This window comes from Vipera berus (assembly GCF_964194415.1).
Source record: "Vipera berus genome assembly, chromosome: 3".
Lineage (NCBI taxonomy): Eukaryota > Metazoa > Chordata > Lepidosauria > Squamata > Viperidae > Vipera > Vipera berus.
The window spans coordinates 216,716,852-216,741,466 of NC_138204.1; the positions used below are offsets into that span (position 1 = coordinate 216,716,852).

A 24,615-nucleotide genomic window follows, 5' to 3' on the forward strand; every position below is an offset into this window, starting at 1 on the left:
GCGCCGGGGGGAGCGCTTCCGTCGGCGTACGGGTCCCCCATAGCGCTTCCGGTAGAGCGGCGCCGGCCTACCAACCGGGTTCTCCTCTCCGCCGCGGGCCAGCCCGCCAGACGGGAGCCGGGATGCGGCTGCTGCGGGGCGGGCTGGGCTTCCTGCTGCGCCCGGGGATCCGTCGCGGGCCCGGACAGCCTCTCTACCAGCAAGGCCAGAGCCCCTCGCCGCGCACCCGCGAGTATTTCTACTACGTCGACCACCAGGGGCAGGTAGGGGCGGGGTGAACAATAGTGGAGGGGAGGTCGTCGGGTCAACCGGATCCGCCCTGCAACTGGAAAAGGTCATTTCCGGCTGGGGGGCAAGGGACCAAGTCTGGAAAGGGACCCCCTAAGTCAGTGGGGCAGGGGAAGTTTGTATTGCAGGTAGTCCTCGACTTACGACCACAGTTGAGCCCCAAATTTCTGTGGCGACACAGTTGTTAAGTGGATTCTGCCCCGTATTACCACCTTTCTTGCCACGGTTGTTAAGGGAATCGTGCGGTTGTTAAGTGAATTTTTGGCTTCCCCATGGACTTTGCTTCTCAGCAGGTTGCAGAAAAGGACCACGGGACACGGCAACCATCATGAGCTTCCTGACAATTAGAACAATTAACCAGTGGAACGGCTTGTCACCAGAAGTTGTGGGTGCTCCATCACTGGAGGTTTTTAAGAAGAGACTGGACAGGCATTTGTCCAGAATGGTGTAGGGCAGGGATAGGCAACCTTGGCTCTTTTATGACTGGTGGACTTCAACTCCCAGAATTCCTGAGCCAGCCATGGCTCAGCTTGGAAACCTTTCCCTTTCCTCTCAGCATGGCTGGCTCAGGAATTCTGGGAGTTGAAGTCCACCAGTCTTAAGAGAGCCAAGGTTGCCTACCCCTGGACTCTAGGGCAGGGGTGTCAAAACTGCCAGCCTGCGGGCCAGACGCGTCACGCGGAAGCCGTGCCCACCCCATTGCCGGCAATGGCAAAACAGTCCCGATACATTGCGCAACGTCACGTGACGTTCCAAGTTAGACATGTCTGGTCTAGGGTCTCCTGCTTGAGCAGGGGGTTAGACTAGAAGACCTCTGTTTGGAATGTGGCTCAATATCCCAAAACAAACAAATTCACTTGGAATTCCAGTAACAAAGTTTTTATTTAAAAAGAAGCACTTGCAAAGGCTTGGTGAGCTGACACCCACGCAGGAGTTCAGTCACACCTTAAACAGCTTTTTGACACATTTTTATATCCTATCCCCAACGCAGATTCCCCCCTCCCCTATCGCACTCAACACCCCTTCCCTAATCATCCAAAAACTACTCCGAACCGCCTAAAACCACTGCCCCCTCCCTAACCCTTTTCCAAGAAGCCCCCTTTGTGCACATCCTATCTATCACCATCTACTATTCTATGAACAAAGCTTGCTTTTTAACTGTCTGCGGTTATGTATTGAGCTCTAAACTTACAGGTGTTATTTTTCCACTACTTGTGGTTTTAATTAGCTAGCGATTTCAGCTTGTCACATTTGTATTTGTCAACTTTTAGATGAGATGAGACAACCGTTATTACTTAGGATTTTCAGGTGGCTTCTTCTAATGTCCTTTAGACTCATTAGAAATTTCTGAATAATATTTTATTCCTTTCACCTCCACGGTCCCTTCTCGCTCTAGTCTCATTGATTGATACTATTCTCCAAAGCACCAGGACAAGAAACAATGGATGGAAACTAACCAAGGAGAGAACCAATCTAGAGCAAAGGAAAAACTTCCTGACAGTGAGGACCAGTAACCAGTGGAACAAATGTTGCCTCTGGAAGTTGTTGCTCCATCTCTGGAGATTTGGACAGCCACTTGTCCCAAATTGTATAGGGCAGACATGTCAAACACAAGGCCCGGGGGCCGGATCTGGCCCGCGAAGTGGTGATGACCTATAAAGCCCTAAATGGCTTGGGTCCGGGATATTTGAGGGAACACCTCCTGCCAGCATCAAACTCCCTTCGTCCAGTGCGCTCACACAGGGAGGGTCTTCTCAGGGTACCGCCGGTAAAAGATTGCCGGCGGATAACACCCAGGGGGAGGGCCCTCTCTGTGGGTGCGCCTGCCCTCTGGAACCAGCTGCCTGTGGAGCTTAGGACCGCCCCTGACCTTCGTTCATTCCGCCGGAACCTGAAGACCTGGCTCTTTGAGCTCTCCAGCCCAGGCTGAGAATTTTTAACTGAGGTTTTTAGTTAAGGGATAATTTAATCTTTTTTAATTCTTTTTTAACTTTTGTATTTTGTACTGTTTGATTTTAAATACCCTGTAAACCACCCTGAGTCCTTCGGGAAAGGGCGGTATATAAATTTAATAAAATTAAAATTAATTAAATTCATGTGGCCCGCGAAGCCATCCTGGAAACAGGGAGGGAACGGCCCCCACTGCCTTGGCCCTGGCCCAGAGACCCCCAGATCTGTCCCACTCCTGCCCAGGCCCCCATAGGCACCCTTGATGCAAACGATGTAGAGCTGGCCACGCCCACGCAGTAGGCCATACGCACTCTAGCCACGCCCACCCAGTAGGCCACGCCCACCCTGGTTGCCCCCTAAGGGCAACCGCAATGCTGATGCGGCCCTCAATGAAATTGAGTTTGACACCCCTGGTATAGGGTCTCCTGCTTGAGCAGGGGGTTAGGTTAGAAGACCTCCAAGGTCCCTTCCAGCTCTGTTCTGAATTGAATTGAAACAAGACTTCAGACTAGCTACTTTATTGTTCCCTGCCAATAATACAGGAATCTCCCCCAGACTGGCAACTCTCACCTGGGAAAGACTAGATAAGCATTTGGCAGAGGGCCAGACCTTGCCTGCTTGTGTTTACATAGTGAATCCAGGCTGATTCCCCATTTGATCCTTCCTCCTGACTGGGTCAGTTGTTCTCCAACAAGGAGTAAATCCTCACCCGGCCACTTGCCTATCGAGTATGGAAACCTGGTCAGTTGTAGTACCATGATTGATCGATTTGTGAGGTGATCTCACGATGGATCGTTAAAGGTGCTTCCAAGTAAAAGCATCACGCAGAGATGCAATCATATTAGCTTTATTCAATGATAGATCAAAGAGAAACAAATACTTGGCATGAAAGCATTCATGCCTGCATGTGAGAGAGAAATAAAATAAAAGCAAGCTAGCATTACATAACTAAAACAGAAGAAGGACTAGGAGCTAGGAGTAGAGGTAGAACTGGAAGAGAACAAGAAGTGGAACTGGAACTAGGACAAAGAGCAGCCCCTCGTGCAGAGGTATTTATGGGGGGTCTTGGTCCCTCCCTGACCATAAAACTCTCTTGCCAATGGGGCTGTTGGGTCTGAGACCCTTGGCTCATCAGTGGAAGCAAAGAAGCCTCTTTGCTCCCATCTGATGATCTTTTTGGGGAACTGCCATGGCTGGCACAAAACATCTAACACGATTGATTGATTGCCCGCTATTAGTATTATCAATTACAGGTAGATTTCCCCCAGAACAGTCTTCCCTAATGTGGTCCTTCAGGTCTTGCCACCATAAATGAGTCCGCCCTCTTTGCTACTGGCCGTCCTCTTCTGCTTTTTCATTCTGCCTTTCCCAACATCAGAGCCTTGTGTCAAGAGCTGGGTTTTTCTGTGACTGACTAACTGATTCATTATGTGCCTTCAAGCCAATGTTGGCTCCTGGCGAGCATATACTGTAGATAAGTTCTCCATGACGATTGGTCCTCAACCTGCAATGGTTGCAAGTGTGAAAAATGGTCCTGTCAATGCCCTTGTAACTTTGAATGCTCACTAAATGCACGGTTGTAAGTCTAGAAGTGCCTCTACCTCCAGTTTCCAGAGACTGTTTCCCTCTGCAAAAGAATAGAGTAGAGCTGGAAGGGACCTTGGAGGTCTTCTAGTCCAGCCCTCTGCTCAAGCAGGAGAACAGTCTCAGTGACTGTCCAGTCTCTTCTTAAAGACCTCCAGTGATGGAGCACCCAGGATTTCTGGAGGCAACTTCTATTTCACTGGTTGATTGTCCTCACTGTCAGGAAGTTTCTCCTCAATTCCAGGTTGCTTCTCTCTTTGGTCAGTTTCCAACCATTGTTTCTCGTCCTTCCCTCTGGTGCTTTGGAGAATAATGTGACCCCCTCTTCTTTGTGGCAGCCCCTCAAATACTGGAACGCTGCTATCGTGTCTCCCCTATTTCTTCCTTTCTGTAGACTAGCCAAATGCAAGTCCTGCAGCCGTTTTTCGTATGTTTTGGTCTCCAGGCCTTGGATCATCTTAGTTGCTGTTCTCTGATTTTTTTCTCCCAAACTCTCAACATCTTTTTTGTGATACGGTGACCAAAAATTGGCTTCAGTATTCCAGGTGTGATCTCACTAGGGCTTTGTAAAGCTAAAAAAAAATAAAGCTAAAATCTGTTTCTCCTCTAGTTCAGAAGGAATCCAAATGACATAAGGAGGAGGCTGGCAATGTCAGATTCAAAGCTAAATCTTAATGGAGACCTTCAGGGCAAAACGAAAAGCAGCGAAGTGGCAGATTTGGGCTCAGGAAGAGATGCTCGCTTCATTCCAGCGCTGGGGGCCGCTAGGAGCTCTTTTGAATCCATTAGTCTCAGCTGCTGACTCATGTTATTGCCTCTGCTGTGGCGTATCTAATTGGCTCTGAATTAAACATTACAGGGGAAATGAGTTGGGGTCGGTAGGAAAAGAAAAACTGGACGGTAATTTCTAAGGCCCTGTTTCTCGACCGTGGCATGTTTTAAGAGGGGTGGACTTCAACTCCCAGAATCCCGCAGCCTTTTGCGACCTTCTGACCTGAGGAAGCCAACAGCAGCGATTCTCTTAACCGCTGCAGCAAGCATGGTCGTAAAATGGGGCAAAGCTTACTTAACAACTGTCTCCCAGCATCAGAAATTTTAAACATTATCGTTGTCATATTGCCGAGTACAAGAATCTAATCCAGAGGTGTCAAACTGGCGGCCCGTGGGCTGGGTGAGTCACAGACAGGCCACGCCCACCCCGGTTCCGTGAAGGCCAAAAATGTCACGATACATCAGGTGACGTGATCGAGTTTGACACCCGTGATCTAGTCAGCTAATGGTCAAGGCCAGGGATAGGCAACCTTGGCTCTTTTATGACTCGTGGACCTCAGCTCCCAGAATTCCTGAGTCAGCATGGCTCAGCTTGGAAACCTCTCCTTTTCCCCTCAGCATAGCTGACTCAGGAATTCTGGGAGTTGAAGTCCACCAATCATAAAAGAACCAGGGTTGCCTACCCCTAGTCAAGGCTAAATTGGAACTAGATAAGGGTCAATGGAATTCACAAAGGACTGGAGTTGAGTCTTTTGTGACAATGCAACCATTCCGAACTGATGACATGTTTAACCCCGCTGTCCAGCCCAGCCTCTTCTCCTACATAAGCTTCACACATGGACTGACTCAAGGCTGGCCTGTGCGAGCGAAGAGATCATTCTTCTCCTCCAAGATGGTGGAGCAGTGGCCTCCATTTCCGAGGCAATAGGTCTTGTCTTTCACTCTCTCCGCATATTCTGTATTTTTCAGGAAAAGGAGCCTCCAGTTTGCTCATTTTTTTTCCATGTTTTTCTTCCCCACCATGCCTTCCCAACCCCATCCGATCCTGACCACATTTGATAGCTTTTCCTGGATGACACCAAAGTCAAGAACTTCATCACTTGTTTCAAAGGTAATATTCCGCTTATTCCACCCAGATTATAAACACTTTGAGGGGGATATTCTCCTTATTCCACCCAGATTATAAACGCTTGAGGGGGATATTCTCCTTATTCCACCCAGATTATAAATGCTTTGAGGGGGATATTCTACTTATTTCACCCAGATTATAGACACTTTGAGGGGGATATTCTACTTATTACACCCAGATTATAGAAACTTTGAGGGGGATATTCTACTTATTGCACCCAGATTATAGACACTTTGAGGGGGATATTCTACTTATTGCACCCAGATTATAGACACTTTGAGGGGGATATTCTACTTATTTCACCCAGATTATAGAAACTTTGAGGGGGATATTCTACTTATTGCACCCAGATTATAGACACTTTGAGGGGGATATTCTACTTATTTCACCCAGATTATAGACACTTTGAGGGGGATATTCTACTTATTGCACCCAGATTATAGACACTTTGAGGGGGATATTCTACTTATTTCACCCAGATTATAGACACTTTGAGGGGGATATTCTATTTATTCCACCCAGATTATGGACACTTTGAGGGGGATATTCTACTTATTGCACCCAGATTATAGACACTTTGAGGGGGATATTCTACTTATTTCACCCAGATTATAGACACTTTGAGGGGTATTCTATTTATTCCACCCAGATTATAGACACTTTGAGGGGGATATTCTACTTATTTCACCCAGATTATAGACACTTTGAGGGGGATATTCTATTTATTCCACCACCCAGATTATGGACACTTTGAGGGGGATATTCTACTTATTGCACACAGATTATGGACACTTTGAGGGGGATATTCTACTTATTCCACCCAGATTATAGATACTTTGAGGGGGATATTCTACTTATTTCACCCAGATTATAGACACTTTGAGAGGGATATTCTACTTATTACACCCAGATTATAGACACTTTGAGGGGGATATTCTACTTATTACACCCAGATTATAGAAACTTTGAGGGGGATATTCTACTTATTACACCCAGATTATAGACACTTTGAGGGGGATATTCTACTTATTACACCCAGATTATGGACACTGAGGTAGGGTCATGGGGGATAATAGAATAACAGAACCACAGAGTTGAAAGGGACCTTAGAGGTCTTCTAGTCCAACCCCTTGCCCAAGGCAGGAGACCTTAGACAAATGATTGCCTAATCTCGTCTTGAAAACCTCCAGTGACTGAACGCCCATAACATGTGAAGGCAACTTCTGTTCCACTCATCAGTTAGTCTCACTACCAGGAAAATTCTTAGTTCTAGGTTGCTTCTCTCCTTGATAACCTTCCATCTGTTGCTTCTTGTACTGTGCTCAACGTATGTTTTAGAGACGATAGAATAACAGAATAATTGAGTTGGAAGGAAACTTGGAGGTCATCTAGTCCAACCCCCTGCTCAGGCAGGAAACCCTAGACCATTTCAGACAAATGGTTGTTCAGTCTCTTCTTGAAACCCCCCCAATGTTGGAGCATTCACAACTTCTGGAGGCAGGTTGTTCCACTGATTAATTGTTCTCACTGTCAGGAAATTCCTCCTTAGTTCCAGGTTGCTTCTCTCCTTGATGAGTTTCCATCCGTTGCTTCTTGTCCTGCCTTCAGGGGCTATGGAGAACAGCTTGACTCCCTCTTCTTTGGGACAGCCCCTCAAATATTGGAACTCTGTTATCATGTCACCCTGTTCCTTCTTTTCTCTAAACCAGACATGCCCAATTCCTGCAACTGTTCTTTATTCCAGACAAAAGACTGTCCAGTCTCTTCTTAAAAACTTCCAGTGTTGGAGCATTCACAGCTTCTGGAGGCAGGTGGTTCCACTGGTTAATTGTTCTAACTGTCAAGAAATTTCTCCTTAATTCCAGGTTGGTTCTCTCTAGCTTGGCTTGTAGGCCATTATGGGAGCGCTGGTTTAAGTCAGCCTCAAAATGCTCCTGGACAGAGATGACCAACTGGGAGAACCAGTGGGGCCTTCACTGTCCAGCTCCTGACCATCTTTTCAGCCTTTGGAGCAATTCTTCTTCCATGCTGGCTAGAGAATTCTGGGAGTTGAAGTCCAGACACACCAAGGTTGGGAAGCACTGCCTCAGACTGTATTTTTTCTTCTTCTGAAGAACAGCAGATTCTTTCCTCAAGAAACAATTTGGTTAACACAAATTGCCAGCAGAATAAAACTTTCTGGGTATAGGCCAGGGATAGGCAACCTTGGCTCTTTTGTGACTTGTGGACTTCAACTCTCAGAATTCCTGAGCCAGCCATGCTGAGGAGAAATGGAGAGTTTCCCAAGCTGAGCCATGCTGGCTCAGGAATTCTGGGAGTTGAAGTCCATCAGTCATGAAGGGGCCAAGGTTGCCTACCCCTGGTATAGGTAATCCTCGACGTACAGCCACAATTGAGCCAAAATTTCCATTTCTAAGCAAGACGGTTCTTAAGTAAATTTTGCTCCATTTTTGCGACCTTTCTTGCCATGGTGGTTAAGTGAATCACTGCGGTTGTTAAGTGAATCACACGGTTGCTAAGTGAATCCGGTTTCCCCATTGACTTGGCTGTCAGAAGATTTCTATTCTATTCTATTCCATATTTTCTATTCTGCTCAAATTCTATTCTGTTCTATTCTATTCTATTCTATTCCATTTTCTATTCTATTCCATATTTTCTATTCTGCTTAAATTCAATTCAATTCAATTCTATTCTATTCTATTCCATTTTCTATTCTATTCTATTCTACTCTACTCTACTCTGTTCTGTTCTATTCCATTTTCTATTCTATTCCATATTTTCTATTCTGCTCAAATTCTATTCTATTCTATTCTATTCTATTCTATCCTATCCTATTCTATTCCATTTTCTATTCTATTCCATATTTTCTATTCTGCTTAAATTCTATTCAATTCAATTCTATTCTATTCTATTCCATTTTCTATTCTATTCTATTCTACTCTATTCTATTCTGTTCTGTTCTATTCTATTCCATTTTCTATTCTATTCCATATTTTCTATTCTGCTCAAATTCTATTCTATTCTATTCCATTCCATTCCATTCCATTCCATTCCATATTTTATATTCTGCTCAAATTCTATTCTATTCTATTCCATTCCATTCCATTCCATATTTTAACTTCTGCTCAAATTCTATTCTATTCTATTCTATTCTATTCTATTCTATTCTATTCTATTCTATTCTATTCTATTCTATTCTATTCTATTCTATTCTATTCTATTCTATTGGAATTAAGCAGAGGGGAACCTGCAGCCACTAAATAACATGTAAAAAAAATCCCACCCTTAGCTTTCTCCTCTGCTGTCTTCTCCCTCAAGCACGAACCTTGTGTTGTCTTTGCCCACGCTTGCCTTAACAGACCCATACGGATTTTGCCCTTGTTGCATAATGCTCCGAACTGGGGAACTGGCCTTTCGCCAGCAGCCTCTCGCTTGACTTCCCACCCACCCACCCGGCTCCCAGCAAAAGCAAACAGGGTGCTTTTCTGCATCTTGATTCCCGCTTGCCAATTACGAGGCTGCAGCTGCGCTGCGAATAATTCAAATTTATGACTCGTGTCCCTGCTGGTGCTTGTAAACGCCACGGAATGGGTGGCTTCGGGCCAGGGATGCTTGGCAGGCTGCCAGCACCAAGGAGAACAGCCAGAGTGAATTCCAAGAAAAAGGAAAACGTACAGGGGGAGGGTCTTCCCGGGTGCTCAGAGTCAGAGGTGCTGATCAAGAAGGCTGATAGAAAAGAGCATTTCTAGCTCAGGATTGAAATGAGGGGTCCTTGGTGCTCTCTGAGCTTGGTGGTTCCTTGCAGACGTTTCATGACCCAGCTAGGGAACATCATCAGTGCTAGAAGGGAGGGGGGTTTGCAGGGGGGAGGAGGAGGAGGAGGAGAACTGTGAGGTCCTTGGTGCTCTCTGAGCTTGGTTGTTTTCTTGCAGAAGTTTCATGACCCTACTAGGTAACATCATCAGTGCAAAAAGGGATGGGGGTAGCATAGAGGACGAGGAGGAGGAGGGGTCCTGGAGAAGAAGACCAGAGGTGCGGGGTCCTTGGTGCTCTCTGAGCTTGGTGACTTTCTTGCAGATGTTTCATGACCCAACTAGGTAAGATCCATCAGTGCTAGAAGGTGCAAACCCCCTCGCTTCTACCACAAATTATGTTACGCAGTTGGGTAATGGAACAGCTGCAAGAAAATAACCAAGAGAGCTCCAAAGACCCCACAATTGTCCTCCTCCTCTTCTTCTTCTTCCTCTTCCTCTTCCTCTTCCTCCTCTTTGTCCTCTTCCTCCTCTTCTTCCTCCTCTTTGTCCTCCTCCTCCTCCTCTTCCTCCTCCTCCTTCAGGGTGGGGGCCAACTGTATCTCCCGAGGAATGATGTTGCATTGGGAAGGGGTCACTACCGAGAAAGCCCTTTATTGGGACGGGGGTGTCCCACCAGATGGACAGGTAACCCTCGACTTACAAGCACAATTGAGACCCAAAATTTCCACTGCTAAGCAAGGCAGCTGTTAAGCGAATTTTGCCCCATTTTATGACCTTTTTTTGCCCCAATTGTTAAATGAACCATGCTGTCATTAACCAACCCTGGCTTCCCCCGTTGACCTGGCTTGTCAGAGGCCGGCTGGGAAGGTAACAAATGACGATTCCCATGACCCTGGGACACTGCAAAGGTTGCAAATACATACATGCCAGTTGCCAAGTGTCCGAATTTTGATCACATGACTCTGAGGATGCTGCAATGGGTCATAGCAATAGCCGAAACCGGGGGTGCTCCCATCGCTGAAGGTTTTTAAGAAGAGACTGGACAGTCACTTGTCTGAGATGGTATAGGTTCTCCTGCTTGAGCGGGGGGTTGGACTAGAAGACCTCCAAGGTCCCTTCCACTTCTATTCTATTCTATTCTATTCTATTCTATTCTATTCTATTCTATTCTATTCTATTCTATTCTATTCTATTCTATTCTATTCTATTCTATTCTATTCTACAATCTATCCTATCCTATTCTACAATCTATTCTATTCTACTCTATTCTCTATTCTATTCTATTCTATTCTACAATCTATTCTATTCTACTCTATTCTCTATTATTCTCTATTCTCTATTATTCTCTGTTCTGTTCTGTTCTATTCTATTCTATTCTATTCTATTCTATTCTATTCTACAATCTATCCTATCCTATTCTACAATCTATTCTACTCTATTCTCTATTCTATTCTATTCTATTCTACAATCTATTCTATTCTACTCTATTCTCTATTATTCTCTATTCTCTATTATTCTCTGTTCTGTTCTATTCTATTCTATTCTATTCTATTCTATTCTATTCTATTCTATTCTATTCTATTCTATTCTACAATCTATCCTATCCTATTCTACAATCTATTCTACTCTATTCTCTATTCTATTCTATTCTATTCTACAATCTATTCTATTCTACTCTATTCTCTATTATTCTCTATTCTCTATTATTCTCTGTTCTGTTCTGTTCTGTTCTATTCTATTCTATTCTATTCTATTCTATCCTATCCTATTCTACAATCTATTCTATTCTACTCTATTCTCTATTATTCTCTATTCTCTATTATTCTCTGTTCTGTTCTGTTCTGTTCTATTCTATTCTATTCTATTCTATTCTATTCTATTCTATTCTACAATCTATTCTATTCTACTCGACCTGGTGTTCCTGTCTGGACAGTGGTTGGATGATCTGGGAGGGGGTTCCCCATCCATCACCCCTCTGTCATGGTCAGATCATCACCTCCTGAGGCTGGTTTTCCGTCATGCCATCCCCCGCCGCTGGGCGGCGGAACCGACCAGGTGGTTCCGCCCCAGGCGCCTAATGGACCCGGACCGGTTCCAGAGGGCGCTTGGGCCTATACCTATCACCCTTACCCACAGCCCAGTCGATGCTCTGGTGGAGGCCTGGGAAACGGCTGCCACCAGGGCACTCGACTGCGTTGTACCCTCGCGACCTCTGACTCGGCGCAGATCCCGTTGGGCCCCATGGTTCTCTGTGGAGCTCCGGGAGATGAAGCGTCGGAGACGAGGTCTAGAGAGCGGTTGGAGATCCAGCCGATCCGAATCCGACCGATTGCAGTTAAGAACCTTTATAAGGTCTTATCTTGCGGCGATAAGGACGGCAAAGTCTAACTACTTTGCCTCCCTTATCGCGTCCGCAGATAATCGCCCGGCCGCCCTGTTTAGGGTGACTCGCTCCCTCCTTAACCAGGAGGTGAGAGAGGATCCCTTGCAGGGACGAGCCGAAGAGTTTAGTCATCATCTGGCGGACAAAATCGCTCTGATCCGGACCGGCTTGGACTCTGACTGGGCAGAGTCTGACGTGGAGGAATCAGGCGGTCTTGAGCATGTTATCTGGACTGAGTTCGACCCTGTTTCCCCTGATGATGTGGACAGGATCATGGGGAGACTGAGCACCACCACCTGTTTGTTGGATCCGTGCCCCTCCTGGCTAGCTTATGCGGCTCGGGAGGGAACACGAGGCTGGTTCCATGCAGTAATAACTGCTTCTTTGAAGGAGGGTGTCTTCCCTGCCGCCTTGAAGGAGGCGGTGGTGAGGCCCCTTCTCAAGAAGCCTGCTTTGGACCCGGCTGTTTTAAACAACTATCGTCCAGTCTCCAACCTTCGCTTTCTGGCGAAGGTTGTTGAGAGTGTGGTGGCGCATCAGCTCCCTCTGTTCCTGGAGGAAACTGATTATCTGGACCCGTACCAATCGGGCTTCAGGCCCGGATACAGCACGGAGACGGCATTGGTCGCGCTGGTGAATGATCTCTGGAGGGCTAGGGACAGGGGTTGTTCCTCTGTCCTGGTCCTATTAGATCTCTCAGCGGCTTTCGATACCATCGACCATGGTATCCTGCTGCGGCGTCTCAGGGGGTTGGGAGTGGGAGGCACCGTTTTACGGTGGTTCTCCTCCTACCTCCAGGGCCGCTCGCAGTCGGTGTTGACAGGAGGGCAGAGATCCACCCCGAGGTCTCTCATTTGTGGAGTTCCTCAGGGGTCGGTCCTCTCACCTCTCCTGTTCAACATCTATATGAAGCCGCTGGGCGAGATCATTCGTGGTTTCGGGGTGGGGTATCACCAGTACGCTGATGATACCCAACTTTTTCTTTCCACCCCGAACCAACCCAGCGATGCCCTCTCCGTGATGTCCCGGTGCCTGGAGGCGGTTCAGGTCTGGATGGGGAGAAACAGGCTTCGTCTCAATCCCGCCAAGACTGAGTGGCTGTGCATATCGGCATCTCGGGTTAACCAAGTTATTCCACCTCTAACGATGGGGGGTGAGGTGTTACCCCCCGTTGATAGGGCTCGCAACTTGGGCGTCCTCCTGGATTCACGGCTCAATTTTGAAGACCACATAGGAGCCGTGACCAGGGGGGCTTTTGCACAGGTTCGCCTGGTGCGCCAGTTGCGTCCCTATCTGGACCGAGACGCCCTACGCACAGTTACTCATGCGCTTGTGACCTCCCGTTTGGACTACTGTAACGCTCTCTACATGGGGCTGCCCTTGAAGACCACTCGGAGGCTTCAACTGGTGCAGAATGCGGCCGCGCGAGTTGTAATGGGGGTTTCCCGATACTCCCATGTAACACCTCTACTCCGCGAGCTGCATTGGCTTCCGGTTGCCCTCCGGGTGAAATTCAAGGTGCTGGTTATTACCTATAAAGCCCTACATGGCCTGGGTCCGGGCTATTTGAGGGAACACCTGCTGCCGGCATCAAACGCCCTTCGCCCAGTGCGCTCCCACAGGGAGGGTCTGCTCAGGGTGCCGCCGGTGAGAGATTGCCGGCGGGTGACACCCAGGGATAGGGCCTTCTCTGTGGGAGCGCCTGCCCTCTGGAACCAGCTGCCGGTGGAGCTGAGGACTGCCCCCGACCTCCGATCATTCCGCCGGGGCCTGAAGACCTGGCTCTTTGAGCTCTCAGGCCCAGGCTGAGGAGAAATTTTTAATTCGGGTTTTAATGTATACAGGGTAATTTAATATCTTTTAATTGGTTTTTTAACTTTTGTATGGTGGATTTTTAATTCCCTGTAAACCGCCCTGAGTCCTCAGGGAATAGGGCGGTATATAAATGCAAATAAATAAATAAATAAATAAATAAAATACTCTATTCTCTATTATTCTCTATTCTCTATTATTCTCTGTTCTATTCTATTCTATTCTATTCTATTCTATTCTATTCTATTCTATTCTATTCTATTCTATTCTATTCTACAATCTATCCTGTTCTATTCTACAGTTTATTCTATTCTACTCTATTCTCTATTATTCTCTATTCTCTATTGTTCTCTATTCTATTCTATTCTATTCTATTCTATTCTATTCCATTCCATTCCATTCCTATTCCTATTCCTATTCCTATTCCTATTCCTATTCCTTATTCTGTTCTGTTCTATTCTATTCTATTCTATTCCATTCCATTCCATTCCATTCCACTGCTATACCAGCAGAGGGAGCCATTGTGTTGCAGGGCCCCGCCGGCGTCCAAAGTCAATGGGCCTGGCTGTGCCCCACTGACCGGCCTCTGCTTTCCCTCCCTCCCGCAGACAAGCAGTTCCTGGTCTTCTTCTTCAAGCAGCTGAAGCTGAACCAAAGCGGCCGCTACGAGGACTCCTTTCCTTACCTGTCGCCCTGCGGCCGGGAGCACAACTACCTGCGTTGCGACGACCGGCCCGTCGTCTTCACCCACCTCTTGGAAGGGCCCTCGGGCCAGCCGTTGCTCTCCTTCTGCGGGGGCGCCGACCGCCTGGCCGTGCCCTTCCAGCCGGAGAAGCTGGTCATGCTGCCCGAGAACGGGCGGGTCTATCACCCGGGGCCGGAAAAGGCTGGCGGGGTGGGACTGGTCAAGTCCTCCTTAGCCTTTGAGCTCAGCCCTGGCTTCGAGTACCAGGACGGAGCCGGTCGGCCGCCCACTCATTTCCGCTGGCAGGAGAAGAGGTACGCTCTCACCAATGAGCTGCTGCCGCTGATCTGAGGCCGTCGCAAAGCGAGGAATCCCTGCCAATGCCTGGAGGTCTTCTCGGGACCCTCTTGAACATCCTTGGCTTGACCGCCACCCGAACCACGTCCGTCCTGCTGTTCCGGGCGCCTGGGCTTTATCCAAGGAGACCATCTCAAGAAGATAGCTGGAAGCCTATCCAGTTGGGCAAGGATCCTGGACAAGGTCTCTGGGAATGAAATTGTTCTATGGCTTGTGCGCAGGACTGCTGTGTGTCCAGGCGGTTGTGTGGCTTAAGTGCCTGGTTTTCTGACTTCCTCAAGCTTGCTCCCTGCACAACCAACAGCTGCTTTCAGCGGTGAGACGGGCGGAGTGTAAATTTTAATACAAAAACAAATTAACAAATTAAAGCCAAACTTGGCTTAGCGGCAGGAAACTCAGTCGGCTGATGAGTAGATTCCTCAAATGTGGGTATGGGGCAGTCCTCCTTTGTCTTGGGATCTTTGCCTTTCACTCTCCTGAACAAATTCGCCATCATTATCTTAGAATCCCAGGATGGGAAGGGACCTTGGAGGTCTTCAACCCGTGACCTAGGCAGGAAGACCTTAATTCCATCCTGGACAAATGGATATCCAGTCTTTTTCTTGACAACCTCCAGGGATGGAGCACTCACAACTCCTAGAGGCAAGGTCTTCCACTGATGGATCATTCTCACGATTGGGAAATTCGTCCTTATTTCCAGGTTGGATCCATTACTTCCTGTCTTTGCTTCAGGTGCTTTGGAGAATAGATTGTCCCCTTCTTCTCTAGGAGAGCCTCTCAAGTATTGGAAGGCGCTGTCACGTCTCCCCTTCTCTTCATTAAGCTAAACATACCTAGTTCCCCTTAGCCGTTCATCATTTGATTTACCTTAATTAAAAATATGGTTGTCCTGGCTTTCAGTTCTGTTAGAAATGCAGTTTTCAGGATGTCCATTCAGCTTGGCCAAAGCCCTTTGACAGCCTGGCAAAAGCACAGACACCTCCCCCCCAAGTCAGCAAACTGTGGTGCTGTTGGTAGGGAGCAGTTTAAGGAAAGTCTGTCTCATTTACCGATCTTGAGCTAAAGTTTTCCTGGATGTCGAGTTCCCTGGAATAGTTTGTAGCAGGGATCTTCAACCTTGGCAACTTAAACGCCTGTGGACTTCAACTCCCAGAATTCCTGAGGGAGGGAGGAAGGAAGGAAGGAAATGGGTGGGTAGGTGGGCAGCGGGTGGATAAGGAAAGGAAAGATGGAGAATGGATGAGGAAGGAAGGAAGGAAATGGGTGGGTAGGTGGGCAGTGGGTTGATAAGGAAAGGAAGGATGGAGAAAGGAGGAAGGAAGGAAATGGGTGGGGGGTAGGTGGGCAGCGGGTGGATAAGGAAAGGAAGCATGGAGAAAGGATGAGGAAGGAAGGAAATGGGTAGGTGGGCAGCGGGTGGATAAGGAAAGGAAGGATGGAGAATGGATGAAGGAAGGAAGGAAATGGGTGGGTAGGTGGGCAGTGGGTGTATAAGGAAAGGAAGGATGGAGAAAGGATGAGGGAAGGAAATGGGTGGGGGGTAGATGGGCAGCGGGTGGATAAGGAAAGGAAGGATGGAGAAAGGATGAGGAAGGAAGGAAATGGGTGGGGGGTAGGTGGGCAGCGGGTGGATAAGGAAAGGAAGGATGGAGAAAGGATGAGGAAGGAAATGGGTGGGTGGATGGCAATGGATGGATGGATTGGTGGGTGGGTGGATAAGGAAAGGAAGGATGGAAGGAAATGATGGAGGAGGGAGGGAGAGAAGGAAGGAAATGGATGGATGGATGGATGGATGAGGAAAGGAAGGATGGAAGGAAATGGTGAATGGATGAGGGAGGGAAGGAAGGACACCTTTTTACTGGTTGCACACAGGTAAAGAATTCATGGGTTTTGCAAAGCTCCATACTGGGAGGGACTGGGTTCAGGCTACCCACTTGACCGGCTTCAATGGTGTCAGGTTCAGGATGGTGGAGATTATTGCCAAAACCGAGCAATTCATTTCAATCAGAGCCTTTCAAACTTGGCAACTTTGAAGATGTCTGGAGTTCAACTCCCAGAATTCCCCAGGCAGCCTGGTACATAGATTTGCTCGGGCTGAGATGTTTGAGGGACTCAGCGCTTTAATTAACACAGCAGTGAAGCTGGATCGAGTGAAGCCCAAACTACACCAAGAGCAAAACGGGATGCCGGAGAGGCATTCCGCAAACATGCCTAGTGCCCTGGGTCTGTTTACCTCCAACCCCATCCCGCACGCACGTCTGAATAAGGGACGTCTACTCCTCGCCTCGACACAAGATCTCCAGGAAAGGGAAAGCGGTGCCAGGCAACCTTGGCGTGCCAGCTGCTCCTTGGCACGCCTCCAAAACAAACTACGGCTTGGCTCAGTGCAAAGGCTTAGAAATGAACGATGCAAGGAGAAGCTCCGTTTGTGCGCCAGGCTTAGAATTCCTTGGGTGGTCAGGCGTCCAGCCACCTTAACCGGGGACGCGATGGGAGGAAACACCCAAGGGTGCTTTTTCACGAGGCAACGGGATTTTAAGTTGGCTTTCCAAAATCCCTCCAGGACGAGCAATGCACTTTTTAAATTCTTTACAAATTCATTCACTCACTTATTATATTTCTGGACCGGCATGTCCTGCTCCTCTGGCTCGGCTCTCGGATCTAACGTGCGCCAAAGAGGGAATTTTTCTCAAGTGGAGGGATTGTGCCAGAGTGACCCTGTGGAGAGAGGAATCAAAGTGATGTGACAACACAGCTACGATAGAGACAGAATCGAGCAAGGCCCTCCTTGCTCTTTGGAATCCAGAGGACAAACGGACAATCAGAAGTCTGATCCTCTGAACCAGCTGCCTTCAAACGCTGGACTTCAGTCGGGGCTTTTGTGCGGGAAAAACAGCCTGGTGCGATGGTCGTTTTTCACAAAAGAGTTGTTCAAAACAGCTTCCAGTAAAAAAGAAAAAACGTACATTCATTGGAAGCCAAATGAATCGATCCAGAGGCTTTTTTGTTTCCCCTGGACACAAGTACCAATAGTCCTTGAACGTAGGTCCACAAGCTAGAATCAAGATCACGTGAAGTGTTAGTACCGCTTTACAAGGCCTTGGTAAGGCCACACTTGGAGTCCTGCATGGTGTTTTGGTCACCACAATGTAAAAAAGATGTTGAGACGCTAGAAAGAGTGCAGAGAAGAGCAACAAAGATGATCAGGGGACCGGAGGCTGAAAGATATAGGGAACGGTTGCTGGAATTGGGTATGTGTAGTTTAACGAAGAGAAGGATAAGAGGGAACATGATTGCTGAGTTCCAGTATCTCAGGGGCTGCCCCAAAGAAGAGGGAGTCAAGCTATTCTCCAAAGCACTTGAAGGCAGGAGAAGAAGCAACGGATGGAAACTCATCAAGGAGAGAAGCAACCTGGAACTAAGGAGAAACTTCCTGACAGTTAGAACAATTCACCAGTGGAACAACTTGCCTCCAAAAGCGGTGAATGCTCCAACACTGGAAGTTTTTAAGAAGAGACTGGACAGCCATTTGTCTGAAATAATAATAATAATAATAATAATAATAATAATAATAATAATAATAATAATAATAAGAAGAAGAAGAAGAAGAAGAAGAAGAAGAAGAAGAAGAAGAAGAAGAAGAAGAAGAAGAAGAAGAAGATGGAAGGGACCTTGGAGGTCATCTAGTCCAACCCCCTGCTAAGGCAGGAAACCCTATACCATTTCAGACAAACGGCTGTCCAGTCTCTTCTTAAAAACCTCCAGTGATGGAGCATTCACCACTTCTGGAGGCAGGTTGTTCCACTGATTAATTGTTCTAACTGTCAGGAAGTTTCTCCTTAGTTCTAGGTTGCTTCTCTCCTTGACTACTTTCCATCCATTGCTTCTTGTCCTGCCTTCGGGTGCTTTGGAGAATAGCTTGACTCCCTCTTCTTTGGGGCAGCCCCTCAGATATTGGAACACTGCTATCATGTCACCCCTCACCCTTCTCTTCGTTAAACTAGACCTACCCAATTCCAGCAACCGTTCCCTATATGTTTTAGCCTCCAGTCCCCTGATCATCTTTGTTGCTCTTCTCTGTACCCTTTCTAGAGTCTCGACATCTTTTTTACATTGTGGTGACCAAAACTGGATGCAGTATTCCAGGTGTGGCCTTACCAAGGCCTTGTAAAGTGGTATTAGTACTTCACGTGATCTTGATTCTATCCCTCTGTTAATGCAGCCTAGCACTGTGTTGGCTTTTTTGGCAGCTGCAGCACACGGCGGGCTCATATTTAAGTGATTGTCCACTAGGACTTCGAGATCCCTCTCACAGTTACTACTATTGAGCAAGGTACCACCTATACTATACCTGTGCATTTGATTTTTTCCTGCCTAAATGTAGAACCTTACTTTTTTCACCATTGAATTTCATTTTGTTAGATAGCGCCCAGTGTTCGAGTCTGTCCAGATCCTTCTGTATCTTAAGCCTGTCTTCTGGAGTATTGGCTATTCCTGCCAGCTTGGTGTCGTCTGCAAATTTGATGAGTTCCCCATCTATCCCCTCATCCAAATCGTTGATGAAGATGTTGAAGAGCACTGGGCCCAGGACAGAGCCCTGGGGCACCCCACTACACACTTCCTTCCATGTAGATGCGGTTCCATTGAGGACCACACGCTGAGTACGCCCTGTCAGCCAGCTACGAATCCATCTGGTGGTGATGCTATCTAACCCACATTTTTCTATCTTATCAAGTAGTAGGTTGTGATCTACTTTATCAAATGCCTTACTGAAGTCCAAGTAAATTATATCTACAGCATTCCTCTGGTCCACTAGTTTTGTCACAAATGTTGTAGGGTTTCCTGCCTGAGCAGGGGTTTGGACTAGATGACCTCCAAGGTCCCTTCCAACTTCATCATCATCATCATCACCATTATTATTCAGCCCAAGATTTCTTAAGTGAGACATTGGTTAAGTGAGTTTTGCTCCATTTGGCGACCTTCCTCGCCTTGGTTGTTAAGTGAATCACTGCAGTTGATAAGTTAGTAACCAAGTTGTTAAGTGAATCTGGCCTCCCCCATTGACTTTGCCTGCCAGAAGATCGCCAAAGGAGATCATGTGACCCCGGGACACGACAACCGGCATAAGTACATGCCAGTTGCCGAGCATTCGAATTTTGATCACGTGACCATGGGCATGCTGCAAAGGTTGTAAGTGTGAAAAATGAACGGTTATAAGTCAAGGACGACCGGCATATGGGCTCCTATGGCAACCACTTTTTGCTTCTATCCCTAGTTTTATTTCCATGCGCATCTGAAAAAAATAGAGGGAGAGAAAGAAATGAAAGATAAAGCTTGAATGACCCCGGGGCTCCACCGGCAATCTGTCCATTCTTCTCTGGGGAAATTGTTCCAATAAAAATAGCATCCATCTCAAGAGAAGCTTTATTAACAAAATTGATCCAGGCGCTGATGAGGCCTTCGGCCCTGATGGCAGCGTATCTGAGCGGATTTTTCCGTGGTGCGCTGTTGATCAATTCACAGTGCAGAAAACACTGCCAAATGTTTGGGTGCTCCATGGTACACGTGAGTACAGAATAACAGATGTGGAAGAGAACCTCGGAGGTCTTCTAGTCCAGCCCCCTGCTCAAGCAGGAGAACCTCCTATTCCAGGGGTAGGCAACCTTGGCTCTTTTATGACTCGTGGACTTCAACTCCCAGAATTCCTGAACCAGCCACGCTGAGGGGAAAGGGAGAGGTTTCCAAGCTGAGCTATGCTGGCTGAGGAATTCTGGGAGTAGAAGTCCACCAGTAATGAAGGAGCCATAGTTCCCCCATGCTGACTGAGGAATTCTGGGAGTTGAAGTCCACAAGTCATAAAAGAGCCAAGGTTGCCTACCCCTGTCCTATACCATCTCAGACAAATGGCTGTCCAGTCTCTTCTTAAAAACCTCCAGTGATGGAGCACCCATAGCTTCTGGAGGCAACTTGTGTTCCACTGATTAATTGATCTGGGGTTATAGAATAACAGAATAACAGAGCTGGAAGGGACCTCAGAGGTCTTCTAGTCTAACCCCCTGCTCAGGCAGGAAACCCTATACCATTTCAGACAAATGGCTGGCCAGTCTCTTCTTAAAAACCTCCAGTGTTGGAGCATTCACCACCTCTGGAGGCAGGTTGTTCCACTGGTTAATTGTTCTGACTGTCAGGAAGTTTCTCCTTAGTTCTAGGTTGCTTCTCTCCTTGATTAGTTTCCATCCGTTGCTTCTTGTCATGCCTTCAGGTGCTTTGGAGAAGAGCTTGACTCCCTCTTCTTTCGGGCAGCCCCTGAGATACTGGAAGACTGCTATCGTGTCACCCCTCACCCTTCTCTTCGTTAAACTGGACTTACCCAATTCCAGCAACCGTTCCCTATATGTTTTAGCCTCCAGTCCCCCAATCATCTTTGTTGCTCTTCTCTGTACTCTTTCTAGAGTCTCAACATATATATTTTTTTGCATTGTGGTGATCAAAAATGAATGCAGTCCAAAGACACACACCACAGGGGACCATCTGGGCCCTCTCTTAGTTGTGCAGTTCAGGGTTTGCTTGTTTTCTATCATCTCATCCCCAACATCAGCACCACAAGAAGGAAATTAATGCGGCAATCTGCAGATGTGCAAAGAAGAGAGAAAATACATCACCGTGGTAACAGACGAAGCTGTATTTGACCATACAACTTACAACAGCTCGTTTAGTAACCATTCAACGTTACAACAGCTGCAGAAAAAAAGGGAGATTTATGACTGTTTTCCCTACTTTAACAACTGTGGCAGCATCCTCATGTCACGTGATCAAAATTCAGAGCCTTGGCAGTTGACTCAGATTTACGACGTTTGCAATGTCTGGGTGTGTGTGTGTGTGTGTGTGTGTCACGTGATCCCCTTTTGCGACCTTCTGACAAGCAAAGTCAACGGGGGGAAGCCAGATTCACTTAACGACCGTGTGACTAACTTAACTGCAGTGATTCACTTAACAACTGGGGCAAGGAAGGTCGTAAAATGGGGCAAAGTTCACTTAACCAATGTCTCACTTAGAAAGATAAATTTGGGGCTCAGTTGTGGTTGTGAGTCAAGGCCAGGGCGACCTGTACTAAGTCCGAAAACGCTAGAGAAATCCTGGAACACTCCCAGGGCAAATCCCCCGGTATATAAACAAAGAGCAAATCCCCCCTCCCTTCTAGCACTGATGACGTTCCCTAGTTGGTTCATGAAACGTCTGCAAGAAAACAACCAAGCTCAGAGAGCACCAAGGGTCCCACAGTCCTCCTCCTCCTCCTCCTCCTCCTCCTGCTCCTCTTCCTCTTCCTCCTCCTCCTCCTCCTCCTCCCTTTCTCCTCCTCCCCAACCCCCCTCCCTTCTAGCACTGATGACATTCCCTAGTTGGGTCATGAGATGTCTGCAAGAAAACAACCAAGCTCAGAGAGCACCAAGGACCAGTCCTTTCCTCCTCCTCCTCCTCCTCCTCCTCCTCCTCTTACTCCTCCTCCTCCTCCTCCCTTTCTCCTCCTCCCCAACCCCCCTCCCTCCTAACACTGATGACGTTCCCTAGTTGGGTCATGAGATGTCTGCAAGAAAACAACCAAGCTCAGAGAGCACCAAGGACCAGTCCTTTCCTCCTCCTCCCCCTCCTCCTCCTCCTCCTCTTACTCCTCCTCCCTTTCTCCTCCTCCCCAACCCCCCTCCCTTCTAGCACTGATGATGTTCCCTAGTTGGGTCATGAGATGTCTGCAAGAAAACCATCAAGCTCAGAGAGCACCAAGAACCCCAGTTGTCTTCCTCCTCCTCCTCCTCCTCCTCCCTTTCTCCTCCTCCTCCTCCTAAACCCCCCTCCCTTCTAGCACTGATGATGTTCCCTAGTTGGGTCATGAGATGTCTGCAAGAAAACAACCAAGCTCAGAGAGCACCAGGGACCCCACAGTCCTCCTCCTCTTCCTCCTCTTCCTCCCCTCGTCCCCCCTCCCTCCTTCCCTTTTTTCCACATTTCCTCTCCCCCCTTCTCTCCTTTCCAGCCTCCTCCTCCTCTTCCTCCCCTCATCCCCCTCCCTCTTTCCCCTTTTCGCTTTTTTTCTGCATTTCCCCTCCTCCTTCTCTCCCTTCCAGCCTCCTCCTCCTCCTCCACCTGGAGTTGAAGTCTGCACATCTTAAAGTTGTTTAGCTTGCTATGGTAGCTAAACAAAATCAGCATTTCCTCACCAAAGGTTCACCTTTGAATAAAATTGATCACTTGAAAAAAGGTACACCCCGACTCCTCCTGATTTTTTTCTTCCCCTCCCATCAAGTGATCCTCTTTGGGATGGCGACGCTGGCAGGAATCTCTTAAGATCAGCTAATCCAACCATATATTGCCTTTAAGCTGCAATTCTCAAATACCAGCTCCGGGGTCAAGCAGGAAATATATTACAGTATACTATTCACCTTCCTTGGGTGAAAAGCAATAGTTTTTTTTAGAGAGGCTGCCGTCCCCATATGTACGTCGTCTGGCTGATTATAAAAATATAACGAGAATAAAAAAAATTGAATATGCACACATAGCATTAGCAAGATTCTGCTGGGTGTTAAAAATATATATATATATATACTATTTAATATCTTCTGCATTTTGCTCTGTGGTCTCTTTGGCTTCTGGGCCCGTGGGACTACAAAACCCAGTGACATTCAGTCAGCTAATGTACAGTCACAAGCCTAAAGTGCTTTCTAAGCATAAGCCTGTTTTATTTTTGCAATTCGATTGCTGAGCCCCTGACTTCTGCGGGGGGCGGGGGGGCACTGTGTGTGTATAAATTCTGGAGTGCATGCTAAGCACTCCCTTATAATGGCTGCTATAGAAAGACAGCGGCTTGCTTGATGGGTTAAGAGGCTGGGAAAACAGCTGAATTGGTTTCCCCCGCACATTGCAGAGGGTGGAGCTAGATGACCCTTGGGGGTCCCTGACAGGTGAAACTCCACAGTTTTCCATGGTATAAAAAAAAACCAAGAAGATGGAATCAGGGTACCTGGACTCAGAAAGCAAACAGGTGAGGGTGAAAGAAACCGACCTAGTTAGACCGTAGCTTCTCAACCTGGCCAACTTTAAGATGGGTGGACTTCAACTCCCAGAATTCCCCAGCCAGCACAGCTTGAATTCTGGGAACTGAAGTCCACCCATCTTGAAGTTGCTAAGGTTGAGACCCGCTGAACGATGCAGTTTCGTTTAACAGCCGTGCTGCTAACTGAACAACTGCAGCGATTCAACTTAACAACGGTGGGAAGAAAAGCCGTAAGAAAAGGACAAACTCATTTAACAACTGTCTCACTTAGGAACAGACATTTTGGGCTCAAGGATGGTCGTAAATCAGTGACTACCTGTATAATCCAGATGGCCAGCCTTACAAAGAGAGTCCCTGTTCAGTCAGCTTGGCGGTTTTCTTCCAGACACAGTCAATAAAAGAGTAATAACATTTTCCCATATATTTAAGTATAGGTTAGACTGACTTTTATTCTTTTGTTGCTTTCCCTACTTTCACTTTTTTTCTTTCCTAGACCCCTGCCCAAAGTTCTGTCGGGCCCACCACTGTGCCTAAAACCCCTCCCTCCCTCCCTCCCTCCCTCCCTCCATGCAGTCATTTATCTATCCCTCCATCATCCATCTGCCCACCCACTTGGGCACCTCCATCTGTCCATGAATTCATGTATCCACCCATCCACCCTAACCCTTCCATCCATCATCCATAGGTCCATCCACCCGTCCACCTGTGCACCTGTCCCTCTCTCCCTCCCTCCCTCCGTGCCTTTATTTATCTGTCCATCCATCCATCCATCTGCCCATCCGTCCACCTATCCACCTGTCCCTCCCTCATTCTCTCCATCCTCCCCTCCCTCCCTCCCTCCCTCCCTCCCTCCTG

General features: G+C 47.4%; 2 protein-coding genes across 2 annotated transcripts in view; both read left to right on the top strand.

Moving 5' to 3' along the window:
• Nucleotides 1-26: 26 nt before the first annotated feature.
• On the top strand, nucleotides 27-16,218 carry LOC308665266 (UPF0598 protein C8orf82). Its single transcript, XM_081323073.1, has 3 exons — nucleotides 27-263; nucleotides 5,656-5,704; nucleotides 14,281-16,218. Exons 1-3 carry the CDS (start codon nucleotides 123-125, stop codon nucleotides 14,706-14,708), a joined length of 618 nt encoding a protein of 205 aa, XP_081179199.1. The 5' UTR covers nucleotides 27-122; the 3' UTR covers nucleotides 14,709-16,218.
• The window catches only part of LRRC24 (leucine rich repeat containing 24), a 44,103-nt gene continuing 19,677 nt past the window's right edge, over nucleotides 190-24,615 (top strand). The window contains exon 1 of the mRNA XM_081323055.1: nucleotides 190-263. The gene's annotated coding sequence lies outside the window, so the exon portion shown is untranslated. The remainder of the gene's footprint in view (nucleotides 264-24,615) is intronic.

Excerpts from the sequence above, each read along its gene's own strand:
- LOC308665266 (XM_081323073.1), top strand. The coding sequence starts at position 123 with ATGCGGCTGCTGCGGGGCGGGCTGGGCTTCCTGCTGCGCCCGGGGATC. Across the intron at positions 264-5,655 it reads ACGTCGACCACCAGGGGCAG|CTTTTCCTGGATGACACCAA; the intron begins GTAGGGGCGGGG and ends CACATTTGATAG. Across the intron at positions 5,705-14,280 it reads CTTCATCACTTGTTTCAAAG|ACAAGCAGTTCCTGGTCTTC; the intron begins GTAATATTCCGC and ends TCCCTCCCGCAG.